The sequence below is a fragment of the Tetrao urogallus genome (assembly GCF_951394365.1).
Source record: "Tetrao urogallus genome assembly, chromosome: 12".
In the NCBI taxonomy this organism is placed as follows: domain Eukaryota; kingdom Metazoa; phylum Chordata; class Aves; order Galliformes; family Phasianidae; genus Tetrao; species Tetrao urogallus.
Genome location: NC_136825.1, coordinates 3,166,607 through 3,190,174, shown reverse-complemented (window position 1 = coordinate 3,190,174; position 23,568 = coordinate 3,166,607). Strand labels below are relative to the sequence as shown.

General features: G+C 44.8%; 1 protein-coding gene across 1 annotated transcript; it reads left to right on the top strand.

Annotated features, from left to right (window-relative positions):
• Positions 1-1,636: 1,636 nt before the first annotated feature.
• Positions 1,637-22,930, top strand: ATP2C2 (ATPase secretory pathway Ca2+ transporting 2; the record flags this gene model as incomplete). The annotated part of the gene is made up of 27 exons (XM_079541677.1): positions 1,637-1,735; positions 5,005-5,112; positions 5,600-5,716; positions 7,348-7,437; positions 7,513-7,548; positions 7,630-7,691; positions 8,227-8,335; positions 8,414-8,563; positions 8,666-8,734; positions 9,161-9,236; positions 9,462-9,528; positions 10,760-10,884; positions 13,034-13,131; positions 13,754-13,855; positions 14,686-14,775; positions 15,734-15,835; positions 16,418-16,574; positions 17,938-18,108; positions 18,640-18,737; positions 18,822-18,872; positions 19,209-19,375; positions 20,048-20,116; positions 20,189-20,305; positions 20,858-21,005; positions 21,596-21,691; positions 21,997-22,138; positions 22,818-22,930. 27 exons carry the CDS (start codon positions 1,637-1,639, stop codon positions 22,928-22,930), a joined length of 2,829 nt encoding a protein of 942 aa, XP_079397803.1.
• Between the last annotated feature and the right edge of the window lie 638 nt (positions 22,931-23,568).

The window sequence follows — 23,568 nt, the reverse complement described above, 5'->3', positions numbered from 1 at the left end:
TGTACAACCCACACACATTGCACAAAGCTGGCCTCAGGAGGAGCTGAGGTTTTGCCTATTGGTTGCTCCTCTGCCACGTGCTGGCTGTATAGGTGGTGGGAGAGGTCTGGGGGTCAGAAAAGCAAGGACAAGCTCAGGCGAATCTTTCCTCCAAGCACAGACAGGGAGGAAATGTTTTTCACGTTTTTTCTATCAGGACATGAGGGATGATTCAACAGGACCCCAAGGCTGTGCCCGTGACAAACATGCTTAGATGACCAGAGGGATGCATTTTCTTGTGAGGTAGTGCCTTCTCTTTTTATCAGGACCGTGGTAGAGCTAGCTGGATGCACTTCTGCTCTCTGCAAAAGCTACAGAAGGATAGAAAATAGTCAAATGCATGTGGAATGCTGGGATAATTTGCCACCTCATTCCTATAGATTTTGCTAAGTTTTGAACCTTCCCAGTGCCTCTGAGAGCCCTGGCTGCCTTCGAGCCCTGACTAAGGCCCTGAAGACCTGGATGTGAACTGCCTGAAAACCAGTGCCCAGCATGATCCTGGCTGTTTTCCCATGGGAAGGAACATTGTTGCAGTGATGCAGGAACTTCCTTCATCTGCCTGACGCATCCGCTTCGGGTCATTAAGAAAGCATTTCTCAATCGAGAGCTGAGAGAAGTAGGAAGTCCCAGCCTTGTTTTACAAGAGACTGGCTGTTTGCAGTGTTTCCCAATCATTTTGCTCTTCCCTCAGCCTTTGGAAAGGAATCCTCAATCCAGGCTGCTGCAGTGGAGCATGGCGTGTTGGAAACAAGTGTTCCCTGCATCTTACAGCATCATGTGGGGTGTCCCTAGGGCTCCTCCATTTTTGCTGGAGCTGGGACCTGGAAGATGCAAGTAAGGCTGCACTGAAAGGCTCAGTGGTTGGAAGTTGGCCAGGCTTTGGGCACCACAGGCAGATTGGGGTGCTGGCAGAAAACAGTTCTTCTGCAGATAATGGCACCATTTTTTTTCCTTTAATTGGGAATGACCTTTGTTCCCTAACCACAGCTTTCCCTGGAGAGGTAGGATTTAATCCCACAGTTTGCCTACCCCAGAGGGACAGTTTAAGCCTCATGAGCCCTGCAGTCACACTGCCTGGGGGAGTGTGTAGGTTTCCCGGTGCAGACCCAAGCATGATGCTCCCTGACAGGCAGCTGTAAATCTCCCAAAGTACACAGCTGGTTAACCTCATCCATATGTTGAGATCCACCAAGAAAACACTCCCCTCTGGCAGATGAACGACCGCGCTATTTAATAAATCAGCATCGCAAACTCACAGTGGGTTCACCTGAGCAGGGTGGGGGCTCACCTTACACACACGCCATGCATCGGTGCCCAAGCAGAAGAAAATCCAAGCTGCTAAGCTCTCAGTGTGATCTCCAGGTGCTGTGCACACACACACCACGCTCTCGTATCGCCACAACCTCTCTTAAACATAGACAGGCTTCCTCTGGCTTTGTGGGCGAAGGGTGTGCAGCCTCCCTCCGGCACCTGCAGCCGAAGGCGTGACTTGGCAGCAGGTGACACTGCCTCTCCCTGCCTGTAACCACAGCCCTGTGCTTGCAGGGCAATCCAAGCAGTGCCCGTGGCACCGGGTGCTCCCACCGCCCCGGCAAAGATGGTGGAAGGAGTGCTCGCCAAGCTCTTCCCCAAACGGCCATCTGCTCGCTTCGTGCAGAAATATCAGCCCCTTGGGAGCACCGAGCCAGAAGAGGAGGTGAGGATTTCCCAAAGCCCTTGCTGGGACCTGCCGAAATACTTTTTGTGCTTGGGGTTCAGTCTGTCGCCTCTGCCTGCCGATCTGCTCTGTGCCGTGGGAGTGTGTGATGGGGCTGTGGCTGTGAGCTGGGATGGGGGTAACGATGTCTGCCAGGCAGCAGGGTGAGGAGGGGGCTTGTTTCTGTGGGCTGCATGCAGTGCACACCGCTCAGGGTCTGCGGGTTGCTGGGCAGTGCACCCACCGTGGGTTCCCTGTGCTGCTCCTGGGCATTGCTGCACTGAGCTGGGCTGCAGGGCTCAGCTTGAGGAGCCTGCTTCACAGTGCTCGCTTTTCCTGAAAGATGCTGATGTACAAATGCTGGTTTTTACCACCTCTTATCACTACTGTCACCGATGGGTCAAAGCACAGTGGTTCAGCTGTCACATTTGTTGCTACTGTTGGTTTTTCTCCACTAAAAGTTGCAGGCTGGGATTCTTTTGTTGCCACACTTGCTCAGCACAGGGATTTCCATTGCTCAAGACACACTTTTCTCCCACACATCAGAGTGATGCGGTGCTCTCCCACATGAACCCGATCCTCAGCATGCAGGGTTTGCCCTTAGTCCATTCTCAACAAAACCATCCATACGTTTCCAGATCCTCAGGTTCTTTCCTGCGATCATCTGACTGAGGCCTGTTCTCAGATATCACTTCTGCTAATCCTCTGAGCCTTTCAGAGCCTTGTCTTTCCAGCAGAGGGGCTGATCAGCGTGACAGAGAGAAGAAAGCAAGGCATTGAGCTCTTCCTCATAGCAGCACGGTGTGTGGTGCTGCTCCGTGCTCCTCAAGCACAGCCCCAGACCCCAAGGAGAGGGCGATGCGGCTGAGGCTGTGAGTGTCTGCAGTCTTGTTTCAATGGGAGGCTGAGGTTTCTAACACTGTGCAGTCACAGTGCCTCCAGCAATTAGGCTGGCTTGTTCTGCTGCTGTGCCAAAATAAACAGTGATACATATTTACTGTGAGATGTACGCCCTGCTTGAATTATAGCTCTGGTCCTGCAGAGTGTGACACGCTCATAGTATGGTAGGATGACCAGTTTCTGCTGTGGGCATGGCAAGTAGGCAGAGATGTGAAAGCCCAGTGGCTTCAGGCAGGTCCTTGGTGGTGAACACAAGGCAGACTGTTGCAGCACAGCTCTGCAGGGGCTGGAGGATGTCAGGAGGGATCTCATTCCAGAGCCTTCATAGATGTTATTTTGGGGCACACCAGGAAAGCTTCTAATAATGCTGTCACAAATAGAAACCGCTTCAAGGTCTGTGGGGTCACTGCTGGTCTGTGCGGTGGAGTAATCAGTAGCACAGTTATTACACCCTCAAAAAGAAAATTTCCAAGCTGTTCTATTTAAGTTCACCCAACAATTCTTTGTATTTTGTAAGCATCCCAGTAACCGCCATGGCTTGAACAACTTGGTGTATCAGGAGCATATTCCCAGGCTGTGATTTAGCCTGGTAAATGACTCACATTTCCCTGACACCCCATGCACATTGCATCTGCAGAACCCTTTCTGTCCTTTCCCTTGTGGCACTGAATCCAGCCGAGTCTCAGGAGCCAAAGACTTGAGCACAGACACTACCCAGCCCTGTCCTCCATTCAGGGTTGAGGTGAGCTTATTTCATTCCATAAGCATGAAGAATACACAAGAAGGCTTCTGCTTAAGGCTTTAAAGGACCTCTTGTTAGACTAAACAACTTAGCCCACTTATGACCAGATTACAACATACAGACTGGTCCAGGAGCCCCATGCTTTTCCCCTTGCTGCATAACAATTGATGGCTTGTTTTGGGGTCAGGGATGGAGGTGGCAGGGCAGGCAGCTGCACAGCTCTGCCACAGAGTTCTCCTGTCCCCCAGCATCCCCTGAGCTTGCAAAATAACGGGTAAATTCTGATTTTGGTTTTGTTGTGTCTTGTTGCCCAGCTGTATGATGTCACTCTGTTGTGCTTCAGTTACGTATAAGGGATAAAGGGCTGAAAATGTGAATTGTTAATATTGATAGCCCACATCTGGTTTAAAACATAGATAGAAAACGATGCCAAACATACTCCCAACTTGTACATCACTGGAGCTGTCCTGGAAGTAAAAGCCACACCATGCTGATAGGCAGTCATGGCCAGGCACAGGCTGATCACTATGGATTAGCTCACAGCAGTAAAAGCACTCATTCACAGCAGCCATGGTGCTCAGACATCCACACATGTGCTTCCGTCATTCCTCTTCTCCACACCTTCCTGAAGGTAAATACCAGTGATAGAGCTGGCAGACCTGGCTGCTCCACCAGCAGTGTAAAACTGTAGGCACATTGCCTCGTGCCTGTGCCGCTTCCCATCCTCCATCACCTTTCATCAATCCATAAGATCCGTAAGATGAGGCTGGTTTCTCCCACTTGGAGGCGATGGAGGCAGGGTCTGCTTCCTCCTGTTGGGGCAGAGATCGTCCTAGCTCACCATTACCATTCTTTTTTCCCTCTGACAGGTTGGTTTTGTTTTTAACAAGGAGAACCAGGCTTTCCTTTCTCTGAGCACAGAACACAGAGGGAAACACTGGTAACTCTGGCACGTCAAAATGCTTATCTCGGGCGGGATCCCTGCAAACAACAGGGCCCCTCATGCTTTCCTGCCCACAGCACTGCCACATTTGTCTTTTGGCAATTCAGCTCCTAATCGTGTTGCTTTCTGCCAGCTGATAACAACCCTAAAGAAGGTTCAGACAGCCTTTCAACCCAGGCAGCACCTCAGTCATTGTGAGAGTTTGATAGAAAACCACTCAGCTGGTCCCAGTCCCTGCCTGCCCCTCTCTGCCAAGCAGCTGGAGAGGATTGCAATGATGAGCTGACCATTGGATGTACACAGGGGTGAGCAAATTTAGCCTAATAACCAAACAGAATTGAGTGTAATAATGTTGGTCATTCTGACAGCACAGCAAATGTCCTGCTCTCCCACCCCCACAGGAAGGATCTCCTGCCTGCAGGGACAGAGCCAACATTCCTAGCAACCTTGGGGTGAACGCTGGGGCTGTAGAGCAATGAGGTGCACCTGACTTTGGGGCTGAGGATTAATTAGGGAGTGTTATAAAGTGCTGCAGTGGGGATGTGGTTTTGTTACCTATGGGACCACAGGGCTGGTAGGATAAGAGAATGGGGTTGAGGAAGGAGTAGAGAAATGCTAAATGGTTTCTGCTGATGGGGCCCTCATCTAACAAGTGCTTTATCTCCTTTTATCTCCTTTCTGCAGAGCCAGGAGTGTGAGCTGAAAGTCATTGAACAGGAGAAGGAAGTGACAGTTCTGCTACCAAAAGATGCTTGTAAATGCCATAAAGAAGACTTGGCTAAAGCCTTAAACGTAAGGGATTTTAGCTACATTCAGAAACATAACACTGTAGGCTGTGCAGCTATTGACCCAAATCACCAGCAGCTCCTTAAAAATCATCATGCGAGTGCACACAAAATATTTCAAACTTGCTTTTTAGAGCAAGTTTAATTTCAGAGACAAAATTCCTGGTTTTATCGCTCTCAGCTGACTTCACAGCCTGGCCTCATGCTCCAGCTCTGCCTCATCCCCTGCTCACAGCATTGCTGCTGCTGAATGGGGTTGTTGGTCCCCAGCAGGGATGTTGACCCTGGCAGGGCTGGGTGCAATGCCTGGCATTGTGACTGCTGCTTATGGCCAGTGAGATGGATGGAGAGGTACTGAGGCATAAGAGGGAGGTTCTCAGTCTCTCTTGCTTTGCTCCTGGGTGAAGTGAGAGTCTGATGTTTAGACTTGCTTTTGTAGTTTTCTGTGAGTATCCTACACCACGTAATGTTGTTTTACTTTGATGTCCTGCTAGGTTGATTTACAGACTGGGCTCTCTGAGTTTTCTGTGCTGCAGCGAAGGTTAAAACATGGCTGGAATGAATTTTCAGTAGATGCCACAGAGCCTATATGGAAGAAATACCTGGACCAGGTAAGTATTTTTGGCATGGATTCCTGGTTCCTGCTGACAGCTCCTAACTGGGGTGGCTTGGGCAAGTCTCTGTATTGAAACATTCCATCAATTCAGCCCTGGGACAGGATGTGCCCCAGATCCAGAAACTGTTCCCACAGTAAAGCCATTGTGAGGTGCAGATGCGGCTTCATTTAACCTGGAGATAACATCTGAAAATAAAAATAAACCTTTTTATCTCCATGCAGCCCACAAATCAAAAGTTATAGCTCAGTGAACTGGTTTCTGAGCGCATCTGTTCTCTTTAAGGTGATAAAATCAGGCAAGGTTTGGGAAAGCCAGCTGTACCCAAGGAATCAGGCAGAAGGTGGATTTGCTGTCTTTGTTTTCCCCAGCCAGCTTATCTTGAATGTTCTTAAATACTCTCATATACATTGAAAGCATCTTTCACCTCTCCAAGGAATTTTTGTTAATTTTTGTTCTCTGAAAGATCACTTCCTCTGCCCAGGGGGTGGTGGAATCACCATCCCTGGAGGTGGTCAAGAAAGGTTTAGGAGTGGTACTAAGGGACGTGGTGTAGTGGGGCAGTGTTGGCAGTAGATGGATGTTGGGCTGGATGATCTTGGAGATCTTTTTCAACCGTGGTGATTCTGTGATTCTTTGAGGTTTTTAACCAAATAGGAAGAGTGGTTTTATTTACCTATTTGTTTTCAGCTAGCAATTTGACTGTTTGGCTATTTTTTAATTTTTATTATTGTTACTTTGCTCCCTTTGGTGTTGTCTTAGCTGGGTAATGAAGATTCTCTTTGTTTTGGAAGGCTTGCTTTTTATTTCAAGGATTATCCTTTTTTTCCTGTGTGATCAATGCACTTTTACTGCTTTGATGTAAGCATCACTCAATCTCTTCAAGGATTCTTTTATTTTCAATAAAAAAAATGAGATGCTGCGTTGTTTGGTTTGGTTGTTCGGTTTTTGTTTTGTTTTGTTTTTTGACTCTTCCTTGACTGCCTTAACAAATTATTTCTCCTGTGAGGACATGAAACAAATTATTCAGTGCCATTTAATTCTACCAGTTCCTATGCTAGCTAAATGGAGTGGTGATTTTTGCATATGGGAGCAGGGCCCTTAAAATCCTTGCCACAAGTGAAGGAGAAAGTGACAGTACTCTCCCATAGTGTGTGGCTTCCCCATTCTGCTGCTGATTTTGGTGATGTTTCCCATTTTGGGGGGGTGGGGGTTGCAACACTGACAGTGCTGGCTCCTGTGACCAGGGCAGAGCTTGGCAGATTAATGAGGAGAAAAGGGGAGGGTGGGGGGAAAAAAGATAGGAGTTCTAGTATCAAATTCTAAAAGACAATAAAAGGCTTTGTCCGTGCCTGTCATGCCTCTAAGGAGATTTCAGTGCTAGCCCTGCCCTAGGTGTCTGAAAAGGCAAACCTTGCCTGTGTAGGGTGGGGGAAAGTGGGGACATCGATGTGTGTTGGTGTGAGCCTCAGCGCTGTCCTCGCGGACCCCAATCTGACTACAAACACTGCACCCACTCCATACAGGAAGGTTCTTGCAGCCAGACAGCATCTCCAGCCCTTTCTGAACAGCTCTGAGACCAGCTCAGACCATGTTTATGTTCTGATTCGTTTTGTTTCCTTTTCCAGTTTAAAAATCCCCTCATTCTCTTGTTGCTGGCTTCCGCTTTGGTAAGCGTCATCACTAAGGAGTACGAGGATGCTGCGAGCATCACCATGGTAGGTGCACATCTCCTGTTCCCCAGCCCTTTGCTTCCCAAAGCCAAAGTGCCTGTAACACCTCTCTGTCCTCAGGCTGTGCTCATCGTGGTCACCGTGGCCTTCATCCAGGTACGTGAAGCAGGGCTCAGCCCCACTGCCCCCAGCAGGTTGCTCACCTAACGTGGTTTCTTTTCCTTTCTGATTTAAAAGGAGTATCGTTCTGAAAAGTCTCTGGAAGAGCTGAACAAGTTGGTTCCTCCTGAGTGCAACTGGTGAGGCGCAGCTGGCTGGTAGGGTGTGAGTCCTATGGGTTATGGGGCAGGACTGGCTGGCAAGGAGTATGACTGCAGGTCGTTGCTGGTGTAATGAGAAAGCAGTGTCTGGAAGATGAAGATGGGCTGAGAGTGCTGGGGTTGTTCAGCCTGGAGAAGAGAAAGCTCTGGGGAGACAGCACTGCAGCGTAACTAATTGGGACCTCATGTCATTTATTGGTGACATGTAAATGTTCTGTGATGTACCCTTCTGTTCACTAATTTAAACTGAGCAAGAGGGAAGGAACTCTCTCTTCTCATGGTCTAATGGGAGCTGTCCTTGCCCATACAGGGGGGTTGGAAAAAGATAATTTCTAAGGTCTTTTCCAACACAAAGCATTCTATGATTCTATGTTTAGTGCAGATTTTGTTATTTACACTGCAGGATCCTTGGGGCAGAGCTCTTGCTTTCCTGCCTGTCATTCCTGAGCCTGCAGAAAGAATAATGAGCTCACAGCCTGGTTTCTTCTCTTCTTTTTCCATTTGTCTAATCTAGCCTGAGGGAAGGAAAACTGCAGCATCTTCTAGCAAGAGAGCTTGTGCCTGGGGATATCATATATCTTTCTGTTGGTGATAGGGTACCTGCAGACCTCAGGCTAATAGAGGTAAATGCAGCTCCGTGGAGAAGGGCCAGCTTTGAAAGGGTGTGTTACCAGTGCAAGAAATTGCATGTTTTTATTTAGGTTACAGATCTGCTGGTGGATGAATCCAGTTTTACAGGAGAAGCTGAGCCTTGCAACAAGACTGATGGTGTGTTACTAGAAGCTGGAGATATAACCACTCTGAGCAATGTTGTTTTCATGGGGACCCTGGTGCGATATGGGAAGGGAAAAGTGAGTCCTCTCACCCCCAGTCTCTTCCCTGATGTTAGTCACAGAATCTTATCTAAAAGATTTTTCATCTGTTTTCCTTTTTTCTTTTTTTCCTCTTTTCAGGGTGTAGTTATCGGGACAGGTGAAAATTCACAGTTTGGAGAGGTGTTCAAAATGATGCAAGCCGAAGAGGTAAAGTCTCTGGGTCACTCTGGAAATGGTGAATCATGAGGGGGAGCACTGCTGGGGGTTAATGCATTAGATCTGTCTCTGCTGTTGAATGCCTGCATGACTGAGAGATGCCTGAACCACGTGACTTCTTGGTTGGTTGGTTTTCTTTCTTTATTTTCCTCCACTTCCTCTAGTATATCAATTTTTAGTTGTACACATGCCATGCTTTCACTGGCTGCATCTCTGAACCAAACACAGATGAGGTGTTAGAAACTAATCAACTGTTGATCTCAGGTTTGGAGTGGGTAAGCACTGGGCAGCATGGGGCAGTTGTAAGGACCACAGTAATAATGACTATGTCTGTGTGGGGCTATCATTCTGCCCTACCTTCATCTTCTCATCTTTCATAATGCACAAAGAAAAACAGCTGTTCTCTCATGTTTCCAGACTCCCAAAACACCTCTCCAAAAAAGCATGGACAGACTGGGGAAGCAACTCACCCTTTTCTCCTTTGGCATAATTGGTGAGTTAAACACAATGCTCACAGTTGTGTGTGGAGCTGGGAGAGCCTTCTGTGATCCAGGGCTGCTGCTTTTAAAAGTACTTGGTGGGAATTACTGAGATTTTGGGAGGTGGAAGCAGAGATCTGGGGGCTTCGCTGCATAATTCGTTCTTCAACAGCAGCTAAAGCAGATTGGAGACGTATACTTTTCTCAGTGTTTTTAATTTGATGTTTTTCCCCCGCCAGGTTTAATAATGCTCATTGGCTGGTTACAAGGAAAGCATCTTCTCAGCATGTTCACCATTGGAGTTAGGTAAGGATTTGAAAGCTCCTTTTCTCTTTGATTTGTACTGAAATACATTCCAGGGAGTTTTCTGTTCAAAACAATGGGCACTTCACAGAAGAGAGCTTGCATAAGATCCTTCTGAAGTACATGCTGATCTTGCACCTGGTGTGATTAACGTTGGCTTTATAATTGAGTTTAACAGAAAAAGAAGCATGGATGTCTTTGGAAATCAATTACATTCAAATATATTCTTCCTTATTTTCTCTGAACCAAGTATTTTGAAAATCTTCACTGGCACTTCCCAGCTCATCTTGCCATGAGTGTCCTTTCCTGTCTGTGCTATGAATTCAGTGGGAGTGTAACAACAGCAAATATTAACCTTTGCTGTACTTTCTAGATTTACACATAATGACAGGAATGTGTATTTTATGGACCTGAAATGCATGTGCAAGCTCTTAATCAAACATAATAAACCATGTGTTTTTAGTAGCGCCCATAAAATCTATTGTTTGATGTTGTCATGACTCTCAAATGAGTCCTTTAGAAAAGCTTTCCGTGGAAATAAATAAATATAAACAATACTACAGATGGGGGGACAACAGAGCAACAGGGAATGAGGTGTGGTGGCAAAGAAAAGCAGTTAAGTCTGAATGCAGGGGAGCAGCCTGTGGCTGAAAGTCCTCCTTGGTTACACTTTGGAGACATGTGGAAGTGCTCAATTACCCAAGGAAATAAGTGAAGGAGAGATATGGCCAGCGTCTGAGTTTTCCTAGCATGCCAGCTGTTGTGGGCTTTAATGTTGGCCCCCTTCAGTGTGCACAGCATAGAGATATCTGGGCAGCTCATGCTCTCCTGACGTAGTTTGTACCCACATGTAGGAGATGTGGGGCTGTGTATGGACGGGAGTCAGTAGCTGTCGGATGAGATGTGATGTCAGGGAGAGTTTACGTTCCATCCAAGTGAACGAAATCCAGCCTCTAAATCCCTGCTGAACCAGAAGTTAATGCTCTTCAACCACGTGAAAAAGAAAAGTGAACGCTTTGTCAAAATTACCCAGGAAAATGTTGAAGGGCTGGATAGATATCTTGCTTTTTATTTTTTTTCTCAGCAGTCCCAGTGGTTAGCAGTGCCCACTTCCACTCAGATGTGCCCATGTAGGCAGGAAGACTCACCCCACAGAGATGTCCCTTTGCAGTGGTTGGCCAGCACTTGCAGTCTGACCAGTACATTGAAACCATTTTCTCTCTGTTGCCCCCAGCCTGGCAGTGGCTGCCATCCCAGAGGGCCTTCCCATCGTGGTCACTGTGACACTGGTGCTGGGTGTTCTTCGTATGGCCAAGAAAAGAGTGATTGTGAAGAAGCTGCCCATCGTAGAAACCTTAGGTGAGTTTGCAGAGGAGCCAGAGGTTTTGGTCATTCGTACAAACTCAGCTGAGGCCAAGTGAGCCTCAGTTTGATTTTTATTCTATCATTTTATTACTTTATTTAATTGCTTTATTACTTATTATTTTAATATGAAAATATGTGTATTCTATCTTGGAATATGCTTACTGGGCCTGAGCAACCCCCTCAAACTTAAATGCTACTTCATGTTCCTCACCTTTTTCCCTTACTTTAGTGACAGTAATGTGATCAGGTGCTGTCATCTTTTAGGAGTGATGCAGAGAGAAATCAATTGTGACATCTTCCTCCTGCTGCAACCCATCCCACGGCAGCGGCCCATGGGGAGCAGTACTCCTCTGCAGCCTTGCCTGTTCTGTTTGAGTTGAAAGGCTGGGTTTCTCCTTTTCCCCCATTCCATGGGACCATCCTGCAGGTCCCTGCCATCCACTTCTCTGCTGTCTGGCTAAAAAGCCTTGCAGCCCCTCAAGTTGAGCCTGATGGCATAGACAAAACTATCTGGTTTCCTGTAGTCTGTGTAGCCATCTCCCTCGTGTTCAAAGAGCTGTGGAAAATAGGGATAAGAGAGGATGTTGAGATCCAGCTCACTCTCGCAGCACGGGGCAGAATAAACTCTTTTGAAAGTATTCCTTATCTTCAAACTGGCCCTCATCTCCAGGTCACTGTATTCCAGGCTTTGCTATTCTGACCTTGGTCACTATGGCAATCATATGAAGGGGCAAACGTGTTGTGCATTTAGGACCACTCATAAAATGTGCACCAAGTGCCAAGCCTGGCCCAGGTAGTTCAAGATATCTGCTGTGCAGCTGGATCTTCAGCTAAGATTTGTCTGCCTTTGAAATGCTGCTATTGTTTGAACTGCCCTTGTTTGTTCTGCAGTTAAGGAATCTTATCACTCTGATTTTATTGTACCTGCCCTGACCCAGACATCTGAGACTGCCTTATCTCATTAAGAATTTTGTTCTGGAAGGGTTATGCCCAAATAGACATACTGGAAGATGTCAGGTACTCTGCCAGGTGACCTAGAAGTGGAAAAAACTGTACTCTCCGTACATAAATTGTACAGCATCTGGTAAACGTCTCAAAGGGAGAAAAATAATCATAGAATCACCAAGGTTGGAAAAGACCTCCAAGATCATCCAGTCCAACCATCCACTTACCACCAATATTTCCATACTAGATCATGTCCCTCAATACAACATCTAAATGTTCCTCGAGCACCTCCAGTGGTGATTCCACCACTCCCTGGGCAGTCCATTCCAGTGCCTGATCACTCTTTCAGAGAATAATTTTTTCCTAGTGTCCAACCTGAATCTCCCCTGGTGCAACTTGAGGCCATGATCCTCCAGCTTTACTTGGTTTAGAGGTGATAGCACAGAAAAGCTAGTCAAGTCAAAACTGCAGTTAATTTACTCACAGCCCAATCTATTTTATTCTCTCCAGGCTCTTACCTAGAAATCATCATGTTGGTGAGTCTTTGCTAAACTGTACAATCACCTCCGGAGCCAGGGAAGATATTCAGACTTCAAACGGAGCTGAAGTCTGATTCTCTTTTGTGCTAAAGTCATCTTTTTTCCCTTTCTGAGAATGGAAAATAGAATGGTGTTAACTATTCTCATTCCCTTGTTTGCTGTATTCTGCTGTAAATGGGCCCTGGCATAAACATGCTTTATTGTCACAAAGCAAAGCATGAGTGGGGCAGCTCCCACTCGTAGCTGGATTTTAAAGTGCTTTTTGCAGCAGTTTTCAACACTTCTAGCATCACAACCCTCTGGGAAGGTGGGAAAGTGCTGTTCCTGACTTAGAGATAGGGAAGCAAAGGCTAATTAAATGGCCTATCTGAGGAAGCATGTGGTGGAGTGAGAATTTGATACTTCTTCTTGGAACATAGTAATAATAGCCATTCTGTTGGCATGCAGTGCCTGGATATGCTGGTCACCTCCTGGAGATGATGGTCTTCTTTGGCTGCTCGTGACCCGATGCTCGGACAATGCAGACATCTTCAGATGTCCCCTACTGCATCTCACAACCAAATTACTTGCACAATACCATGAAGCATAATCAAATTCTTTTCCTGTCATCCTTTCCTTACAACTTAATGAGTTCTGATTTAAAAACTTCCTTGCATCAGGCTGCTGCAATGTCATCTGCTCAGACAAGACGGGCACTCTGACTGCCAATGAGATGACAGTGACTCGACTTGTGACCTCAGATGGCTTCCAGGCAGAGGTATGGAGGTGGTGATGTGATATGGGCTTTCCTATTCAAGCTCAGTGGGGCTGACTTGCTTTTAGTTCTGTGAAGCCCAAATACGGAGTGTTGAGTCAGTCCCAAAAAAGCATTTCATTGCTGGTTTGGTCAAAGAGAAGGGACTTCTGCAGTGCTGGAGAGGCATGCAGCCCCAGCTCTGCCTGTACAAAAGCCACTCAGATAACATAAACAAATTGACTTCATCTGCTGTTCTCTGCAATTGTAAACACTGAAATCTGCTGTTGAGCCTTGTGGATCTATCTGTTATAGGAATATTTATTATGAGTGCATTAATATTTGGCTCATTTACCTGCTTGCAGAGTTGATAAATGCAGGCTTTAACAATACCAGTGAACCCACTGCAACCGAAGAACAAGATCTCTTGATTGAGCTGCACAGCACTTCCACAGAACTTGAGCTCAGAAGACGAGCTGATTCTTTTTGTCCTTATGTTTTCTTAATATGCATTCGTTACCAGCAGCGTTGCCTTGAGCTAGAAAGAAAAATCCCTTCAAAATCAGAAATTTTCTGAAGTGTGTGGAGACGTGGCGTAGTGTCGTCTGGCACTGAGAAAGTTGTTCTCCCTCCCTCCTTTCCTCAGGTCAGTGGGGTGGGCTACAATGGAGAAGGAAATGTTTTTCTTCTGCCATCAAAGGAAATACTTAAAGAATTTTCCAACGTCTCAGTTGGGAAACTGGTGGAGGTGAGTATAAGTTATGAATCAGCTTGTCCTATTTGCATTCAGTTTTAATTAGCATAGATTGTTTTGGGTAAAGAGTGCGAAACTATCTCTTTTGTAACTTCAACAAGCTGCCTGGTGAGTGCAGTCAGGGAGAAATTCTCCAAGTAGTCATGATGTGAAACGTGAAGCTAATTGGTGAAAGGCAGCAATCAAGATGTGTAAGGAAAGGCCAGAGTCATCAAGTTGAGTGTCACTGATGTTTTGGAACAAACTAGGATTCTGGCAGAGGACAGGGCAATTAATGTTACCATGTTCAGGTTTTTAATGTAGACAGACCCTAGGCTTGAGCCAGCTGTGCAATCAATATGTAAATGCACTGCCACAGCCTCTGGATTTCATGTTGGCATTGAATATAATCTTGGGCATTTGAGTGTAGGCTGAGGTGGAGTGTTTGAACAGTGAAACGATCTGAGCTGGAGCCTCAAATGGAGGTTAGGCTTTACTGTACCCATACTGCACATTAGCAGCAATGGTAGGAAGGTCTGAGTTTTCATGACTTCTGAAGTTAGTTTGATATACAGAGAGAGAGAGAGAGAGAGAGAGAGTTTTGCTTCAGGTTTATTTGTCCAAAATGTAAAATTTACCCAAAAAAAGGGTACATTCTGCGGATTAAGCAGGTTTAGAAAGCACAAGAACTTATCTCAGGAGATGCAGTTATAGGGAGTAGTACATCTTTTGGGATGTGGTTGCTTTCATTCTGCAATCTCTCTCTATTTCATTGAAAGAGATGGAAAAAGCTATTAATTTAGTGCTAGAAGAAATGAGCCATGTGAGTACTTCCCTTTTTCTAGGCTGGCTGCGTGGTCAATAATGCCATTATCAGGAAAAACAGTGTGATAGGACAGCCCACGGAAGGAGCTCTCCTTGCTCTCGCAATGAAGGTAAGATTGCTGAGATTGAAAATATTCCAGAATTTAAAAAATAGTAATAAAAAAAGAAAAGCTGGACCTGTTAAGTCTGACAGCAGTGGTCAGACTTCTTTAAAGCCTGCAGACTGCTTTTATCCTTTCTTTCCTTTTCTCTTCTCCCAGGGTTGTAGATGTACACCTCTCCCATGTAAGTCTCTTGTCATGGACAAACACCTTTCCTGAGCTTCTGTGCTAACAGCAGTAATTGTTTGCTTGGTTAATTAGTGCAGCTATTCTGCATAGATTTCTTCTGAGCTCAAACCAAAATGTCTGTTTACATTTCCTCTGGATTCAAGTTAAGAGTTCAGGAGGAAGATGAGTGTGAAAAACAAGCAAGAGCTGGCCATGCCGGAAAGCATAGCATAGGGCCACCCTGGGTTTGGATCATTTGATAGCTGTTTACATTGTTCTGAACATGATTATGTAAAATAAGAATTTTGAATGAATGTTGTACTCATGCTCAGAGACAGAAGGCCATAAGCACCTCAAGGAATCATCAGATCAACCCTGCAGAACTTGTGGCCCTCTGAGCTCAGGTGGGCTGTAAGTCACAGCAGGTGGCTGATGAAGCAATGCAGACATCTGGTTTAGCTCCTCATGTTAAAGCCTGTAACTCTAACAAAGTTGATCCAAAGCCCCACTGAGGGCCTGGACAGCAGTGTAGCTCCATGGTTAGTGCTCTCACGGAGCCCAGTGCTTCTTGCAAAAGCTTCAAACTGTGGGTTAGTTTATCCCATATCAGGCACCAAGGGGAAAGATCTTTTTGAAATAGAGATTCTACTCTTCCCAATGCTTTCTCTTGTGCTCTATAAAACACAACTGCCTTTGAAGTACATGGTCAGTTCCTGACATATGCTGTGCCATAAAAAGTAAAGACAAGCTTTGGCATTGTTCAGCATTACAGTGCTCTTCTTATTTTACTGTACTTCAGATGGAATTAGCTGACATAAAAGATATTTATGCAAGAAAGAAGGAAATTCCATTTAGCTCCGAACAAAAGTGGATGGCTGTGAAATGCACACTGAAAAATCAGGTAAAGCAAGCAGTCCTGTGGGCTGGTTTCGTGTTTCTAATTGTGCACTTCAACAATGGGCATGAAATGGTATCTCTTCAGCAAACAGTGCTTTCAGAAGTTAAGTGTATCAGGAGGAGAAACTGAGCAAACCTCAGAATTCCTGACTTGGGTGTAATTTTAGTTGGTAGTGCTGTGCTCGAATAGGAGAATTCTTTTTGTGGAGTGGTTTGATCAGGAAAACAGAAGCTGTTGGTGAAAACTGGCAGGAGAAGGGAGATGTGATGTTTGGAAGAAAATGTTGGCTGTTCTTCCCTCCCTGCTTAATAAGGAGCTTGTTTTAGCTGATGATGTTCTCTGGGTGAACAACTCATACCCTTTCATCAGGCTGTGTCTGCAGTGGCTGAGCATGAAAAATGGCCAAGCAAAGCCATTGCATCCTATAAATAACACTTGCAGGTGGGCATGTTATGAAACGGGCAAAAGAGCAAGGAAAGGACTTTGTCTGTATCAGATGAAAAGCTTTATGCATTGCCAGTATTTTATAATGTCCTCTTTCTTTTTTTTTCCTTTGATAAAATACATTATCTTCTCCCTCTAAAGGATCAGGAAGATATTTACTTCATGAAAGGAGCATTTGAAGAAGTGATTCGACATTGCACTATGTATAACAGCAGTGGCATCTCATTAATGCTCACACCTCAGCAGAAAGCCTCCTACCAGCAGGAAGAGAAAAGAATGGGCTCCTCAGGTCTACGAGGTCAGTCCTTGCTGCCTGTGTCCCTTGTTGTGCCCCAATACCTTCCTGCTCAGTTTTGGTTAGGATGGGCAGAGGCTTAACCCTTAGCATCCCTTGCACGATCTCTCCATAGTACGTGTCAGAGTCTAGCAAGGGTTTTAGTCTGCTGGATGTTGGTTACCATTAATCTTTTTTTTCTCCCTATTTTTTTTTTTTCCCCTTCCTGCTGGATTTAACTTAGTGAGCTTGAAAGGAGCTGAAAATAAGCACTGGTACCAGTGAATGTTTCTCTTCCCTGAAGCACTGTGATCATCTGAATTACAGAGTGAAAGTTGCATTGAGAGCTTCACCTGATCCAGTCAGTGCTCTGCCAAGTTTTGCTTTGAAGAGCTGTTTTAAGAGCAACAAAAAGCAACTGTGAAGGGGGATCAGAGCATGGATTTGGGCCCTGACATTTTCATTTGATGTTTATTTCAATTCTTTATTAGGACCAAACGCAACGATTTCCTTTTGATCCTGACTTCATGTCAGTGCACAAAGTGGAGAATTTGTTACAAATGTGGCATTTCCTTCATTGCTGAAAGATCACATCAGAAACATCTTAGACTTTCACACAGTAACAGGGACATTTCATCTCCTTCACGTGTTCTCAGGATGTAAGTAAATGAGAACATGTCTTGGCAGCGAGGTCTGGAAGATGTAGTTAACGTATGTGTTCTCCAGTCCTGCATCTTCTGGTTAGTAACTGGTGTACAGAGCTTGCTTGGCAATATCTAAATCTGGCTTGTGAATGGCAAATCACCTTCCAAAAGAAAAGCAATTAGCTGAGGCAGTTGCTGTGAGCTTGTGATTCAGTCATCAGAGCAATGCTGCCCTGAACACCTGGCAGAATATCCCGGAGTTATTCAGGACCAATTGGACAATATGGGTTGGGCAGTGAGAACAGAAGCAGAGTGCTCAGAGCCTTGCTTCACATGATGAAAGTTTCACTAGTTTAACCAGATTTATTTCTCAAATCGTAGATTAAAATAAAGCCTCAAACACTTCTGTTTTCACAGGGGCACTATTGTTTTACACAGCACTTAAATAGTGTCTGCTCTAATGTTGCACTGTCTCAATCTGCCTGCTTTTAGGGAAGACTTAGTAGGTATTTAAATTGGATAGGAATAAACTGTAAGGGAAATGTAGGAAACAGAAATGCTGTTCAAGCAGAGCAATTTTTTGAGCCTCCTATATAAAAAGATCTGAATATGTGGCTTGAATGACTTTTTCAGTTGGAAAACTGAAAAGTTAAGATCTCCCCTAAGCGTTCATTTTAATGTACGGAAATGAATTATAAGTAATTTTGCTTTGTTGTCTTTTTTTTCCCCTCCTCTGTTTCCAGTACTCGCTTTGGCTTCAGGTTCAGAACTTGGCAAACTGACCTTTTTGGGCCTGGTTGGAATAATTGATCCCCCCAGGGCTGGAGTGAAAGAAGCTGTGCAGGTCCTTGTTGAGTCTGGTGTCTCAGTAAAGATGATAACTGGAGATGCCCTGGAAACTGCTGTGGCTATAGGTAATGAACCTGGTTTCCTTCCTACTCTGTCAGATCAGTCCAGTGTTGTTACATTACCTATCAATGATTATCTGTATCATTCTTTGTGTAATAGAGGCTCTAAATATCACTGACTTCCTGCCTTTTCCACTGAAACAAATATTAAATGCAGTAATAAAACAGCTGTGCACCATGGGCCAAATTCCTGTAGATTTGTGCTATTTTAGAGCAAGAAATGGCAAAATCTCAGCCTTTATGTCCTTAAATGAGATAAATGGCCTTGCTGGGATTATGGACTCTGCTAATGTTCCAAGTGTGAGCATCTGTGCTTCCCATTTTTGCCTTCTGCCTTTAGAAGTACGCTGTGCAAGCAGCGGAGAGGAGAGGGCTGGACACAGTACCAGCTCCAGTCCTGAGTGTTGCATTGCTTCCACACTGCCAGGGTGACTGCCTTCATCAGCTCTTAAATTGCTGCCCCTGCTCCTCAAGTCAGGAAATGTTGCCTTTTTCCAGAGCTGATGAGCGGATCTTATTCTGGGTTTCTCTTTGCAGGGCAGAATATTGGTCTCTGCAATGGAAAACTGAAAGCCATGTCCGGGGAAGAGCTGGATCAAGTGGCAGAGTCAGAGCTCTCATCCACTGTCAAAAATGTAATGGTTTTGAACACAGTATCAAGGCCTTGTTCCATCTCCACTAGCATCCATCTCATACCATCATGTGTTTTTGTTTTTCAGATTTCCATTTTCTTTAGAACAAGTCCAAAGCACAAGCTAAAAATCATAAAGGTACTGAAAGTTTCTCAAATTCATCGTAAACCTGGCAAAAGTAAGGCACAGGGTGGGCCTCAGGAGTTGTGTCAATGACCTGGTCTCCCAGGACAAGATCAGCTCAAACTTAGATGACCAGAAAACCAAAGCTAAAGCACTGCTTACAACAACATCGTTAGTGCTTCTGCTGCACACCTCTCCTGGGTCATTTGGGAGATGCAAGTAATATTATGCTTGGTGTTAACAAGCAGTCTGCATTCAAAACTGTGCAGCAGTTCTGTTCAGTGCCCTGCAATTGCCAGCAGGACTTCTCTTCTCCTGGCTTCAGAGTCCCTCCTCTCTTCTCCCCCACAGGCTCTGCAGAGAGCTGGTGCCGTTGTGTCAATGACAGGAGATGGTGTTAACGATGCTGTGGCTCTGAAATCTGCCGATATTGGGATTGCCATGGGGCAGGCGGGTACAGATGTCAGCAAAGAGGCTGCCAACATGATCCTTGTGGATGATGACTTCTCAACAGTAATGTAGGTTCAGAGACTTCCTTTGTACCTGACCCTTTCTTACTTCAGGTGCTTTCTGGCTATCCATTGCAATGAGGCTGTTATGTGACTAGCCCTGGGAAAATCACAAGAGGCAGGACGTGTAAGTGGAGATGAATTCCTCAGCGGGACCTGGCTCACTTTCAGTAGCATGTACTGCAATAACTTTTTTGTTTCAGGTGGTGGTGACAAACCTAGCTTTCACTTGAAAGCCCTGGCTTCTTGTTGCTGTAGCTATAGAGGTTCCTCAGTTACTGTAGCTACCTGGAGATTTATAAGTGCCTACAGGTCTGGGTAATCTTAACTTGTTCCCTCTGCCTTGTGCAAGAAGTTCAGAGGAAAGATGCATAATTTGCAACACTCCGTTGGTTTGTAACAACAGGCACTGAAGGTAGAGTAGAGCGAGGATATAATAGGTCACGTGTTTGCTTTATGAACCAAGACCTGGCCACGTGAACCACAGTTTTCAGATTGATTAGTCCTGATAAAATCATTCTGACTGAGAAGATACATTGTTCTCCTCTTTCTAAGCTGAGGCCTTTATTTCAGCTGAGATAAGAGCGAGAGAAGGTAACTTGTCTTCTAGTGTGGTAGGAAGAGCTCGGTGTGAAACACTGTTAATGTTAGTTATTAAATGCATTCTCCCTTCCCTTCCAGGAACGCAATAGAAGAGGGAAAAGGAATATTTTACAACATAAAAAACTTTGTCCGGTTCCAGCTGAGCACGTGAGTTCTTGTTTGCTTTAACTGCAGTGGAAGCAAGGCCACGCAGACTAAACCTCCTTTTGTGCTTTGCAGGAGCATTTCAGCTTTGAGCTTAATTACTCTGTCAACAGTGCTCAACCTACCTAATCCACTCAATGCCATGCAGATCTTATGGATCAACATCATCATGGATGGGCCCCCAGCCCAAAGGTATAAAAGAGACAAATGAGCAACGTAACAGCTTTGTGTTGGCTTAGGAGCACAAGCTGTTATGATTTCTTATCAGTGTGCCAATCACTTGATGGCTAAATAAGACAAGCTGTCCTTGTATTCCCTTCTGGTCCCTCCTGAAGCTATTTACTTGCTTCTTACTTGAGGCTTGACATCTTCCTGTTTTGGGGTGGAACCAAAATCACAAGATACAAGAACCTCATTGAACTGCTAATTACAGCATCTTCATTATGGGAGGGATGTTGGCTGAAATCTTACCCCTAGCTTTCTCTCTATGATGATGTATGGGTACGATGCACTATGATAGCTTAATATTATGTCATTGTAGCAGTTTGCTTTGCAAAACAAAAAAGGGCCTTTATCTTGCTCTCACAGATAATACAGCCTTATGTAACATTGCCAGAACACTGGCATCTCTCATGCTTTATTTAAAAGAATTTAATCTTCCAGATCCATCTTCTCTTACCAGCAGTATCATCTCAGGACAACCTGTGTTAACTAAATGCAGCATTCCTCTTCTATTTGAGGCAGCTTGGGAGTTGAACCTGTTGATAAGGATACAATCAAACAGCCACCCCGATGTATTACGGACACTATACTCAGCAAATCACTGATCCTGAAAATCTTCATGTCAGCTCTGATTATCATTAGCGGAACCCTCTTTGTCTTCTGGAAGGAGGTGAGGAAAATCTGCAATCGTATCTTGTTTTCATCAGGGTGCAGAACGAAGTGAAGGGCAATTTCTGAAGGCAGTACACGTTAACTCCCTGAAATACATCCAGTGGGAAAGGATTAGTAAGGGCAGAGTGTTAGGAAGCCAGAGTCCTTGCTCTGTTTCTGCCTTCCTGTTTTGTCTCTTATTTGACCCTTCCTATCTAGAATGAGAAAACTATGACTTGAAACGATTCCAACACTCCAAGGTAGCTTTTGCCTCTAGAGTTCTGTAGATGTAGAGGATATCAAGCATGTAAGTACTACACATTTTGGGTAGTTCAAATTATTAGTGCTGTAACGGTGTAGATAACTCAGTTTAGAATATGCTTCATTCAAAATCTGCATCAGTTAAAAATAGGGTTGATAAGATCATAAACCCAGCAATTAGCAGGGAGAAGTCAATGCTGCCTGTACTAACTAGAAGTAGATTTATTCCTTTACTTAACTATACTTTGAACTGCCTGGGACCATTACAGGGAATATTTAGTTCACCTATTGCATGGACTTACTGTTGCAAGGCTTAACTAACCCCTGGAACTGTGTGTGTGCTTTCAGAATCCTAAAGGTGGCATAACCCCCCGGACCACAACCATGACTTTCACGTGTTTCGTGTTTTTTGACCTCTTCAATGCTCTGACGTGTCGTTCTCAGGTGAGATCGTCGTATCAGCAACAATTTCTGGTCTGAAGAAAACCCACTAGAATGCAAACGTTTTGCATGGGAAGGCTTTTTTTAACAGTCCTTCAGAGCAGTGTGATTTTTATCATCTTTGCTACCCATCGTTGTTCAACTGTGATGCTTTCAGCTGTCCAGCTCTTGCCCGAGTTAGCATTCATGTAACTTCAGTACTCCCAATAGTGGCAGAGTTTCTGTGCAAAGACACGGCCTGACGTTCAAATACTGACAGGAGATTGGGAAATGCTGTGTTTCCTTTTATTTTTTTCCCTCTTTTCTAGACAAAGCTGATACTGGAAATAGGCTTTTTTCGAAACCGCATGTTCTTGTATTCTGTGCTCGGGTCATTTCTGGGACAGCTGGCTGTTATATACGTCCCTCCATTACAGAAGATCTTCCAGACAGAGAACTTAGGAGTGCTAGGTAAGTTACAAAATACACATCTATCTTCTTCTCAGCTACTTCAGAAAGCAGGTGGAATTGCAGAGTTGCTACGTGACAGCTCCCGTGAGATTGCTGGTGGGAGCAATCAGGCAGTGGCACGTATACCTAAATACAGAGAAGCAGTTACACAAAAATGCGTGTAGTTAATGATATTCCAGGTTTTCAATTTTGATTTACTGTACATAAATGCAGGCAGATTGACATTTTCCATGAGCTCTGTCTGATGATTTTTCATTAAATGAATCTATCCAGGATCATTATGCAGACGCTTCATTTTGCAAAAAGCTCGGTAAATGTTGCTGAGTTGAAATGCAGTGCATATTTTACCATCTGAATCAGACTGAGCAAACTCTACTGTGTTAAATTATATCGTATTTACATTAGGAACTTTGTAGGAAGTGGGGTTCAGTGATTCTAAATGATCAATGATGTTCAGCCATCACGTAGGCTGTACCAGCTGTGACTGCGTGTCTACTGTGGACAAGAATAGACAAGACAGTAGACAAGTCTATTCCAATTCAACAACTACCATGAGCATAGCTAGGCTGTACCTCTGTGCTGATGCACCAGAACAGGTATGTACTGAAGGATGACCCTCAGCCCAACACGAAATCCAGCTGCCCACTGTGTTTGCCCATGCTCTGTTTCCTCTCTACAGACTTGCTCTTTCTTACTGGACTGGCTTCCTCAGTTTTCATCGTGTCTGAGTTGGTCAAACTCTGTGAAAAACACTGCTGCCGCCAGAAGCACACCAAGGAATGCAGTAACTGATACAAAAGAGATGCCCAGAGCAGAGCTGTGATGCTGGGGAACTCAATGCATTGGTCTAACAATAGCATCTTTTCCGAAGACACCCCAGTGAATCTGTACCAAACATTTCTTCCCACTCCAGTCTGTTCCTTTTGTGCACTGTACATAAGCTACGTGAGCTGTCTACAGACATCTCTGGAATGACTCCTGTTTTAAAGCAAGATCGGGTATATTTTTATAACATTGATCTTTGTGTTGAGAATGCTGGTAGCCCCCAAACAGAGTAACGCAGTTTCACACCTGTACAGAAAAATCTATTGTGCATAAATTGAAGTTTTATTTATTTAAATCACAGTGATTTTTATTAATAAAATTCTATGTTTCAAAATGATGCACAGAAGTATCTGAAGAAGATTCTTGATTTAGACCCATCTTTTTATTTTAAATTAGCTGGAAAGAACTGCCTTTGTGAGCACTTCTATCACCAATCCATAGCGTTTCCAGATCCCGTGATCCCTAGCTTTGATCCAACAAGACTCCAAAGGAATCTGGGGTGAGTTTTCAAACAAAGAGTTGAAAGTTAAAGTGCAGCACTCCTGTCAGCCTCTGCTGAACACTGCAGTGGTTCTTTTGTCCCTGTGTAACTAGAAGGAGCAAAG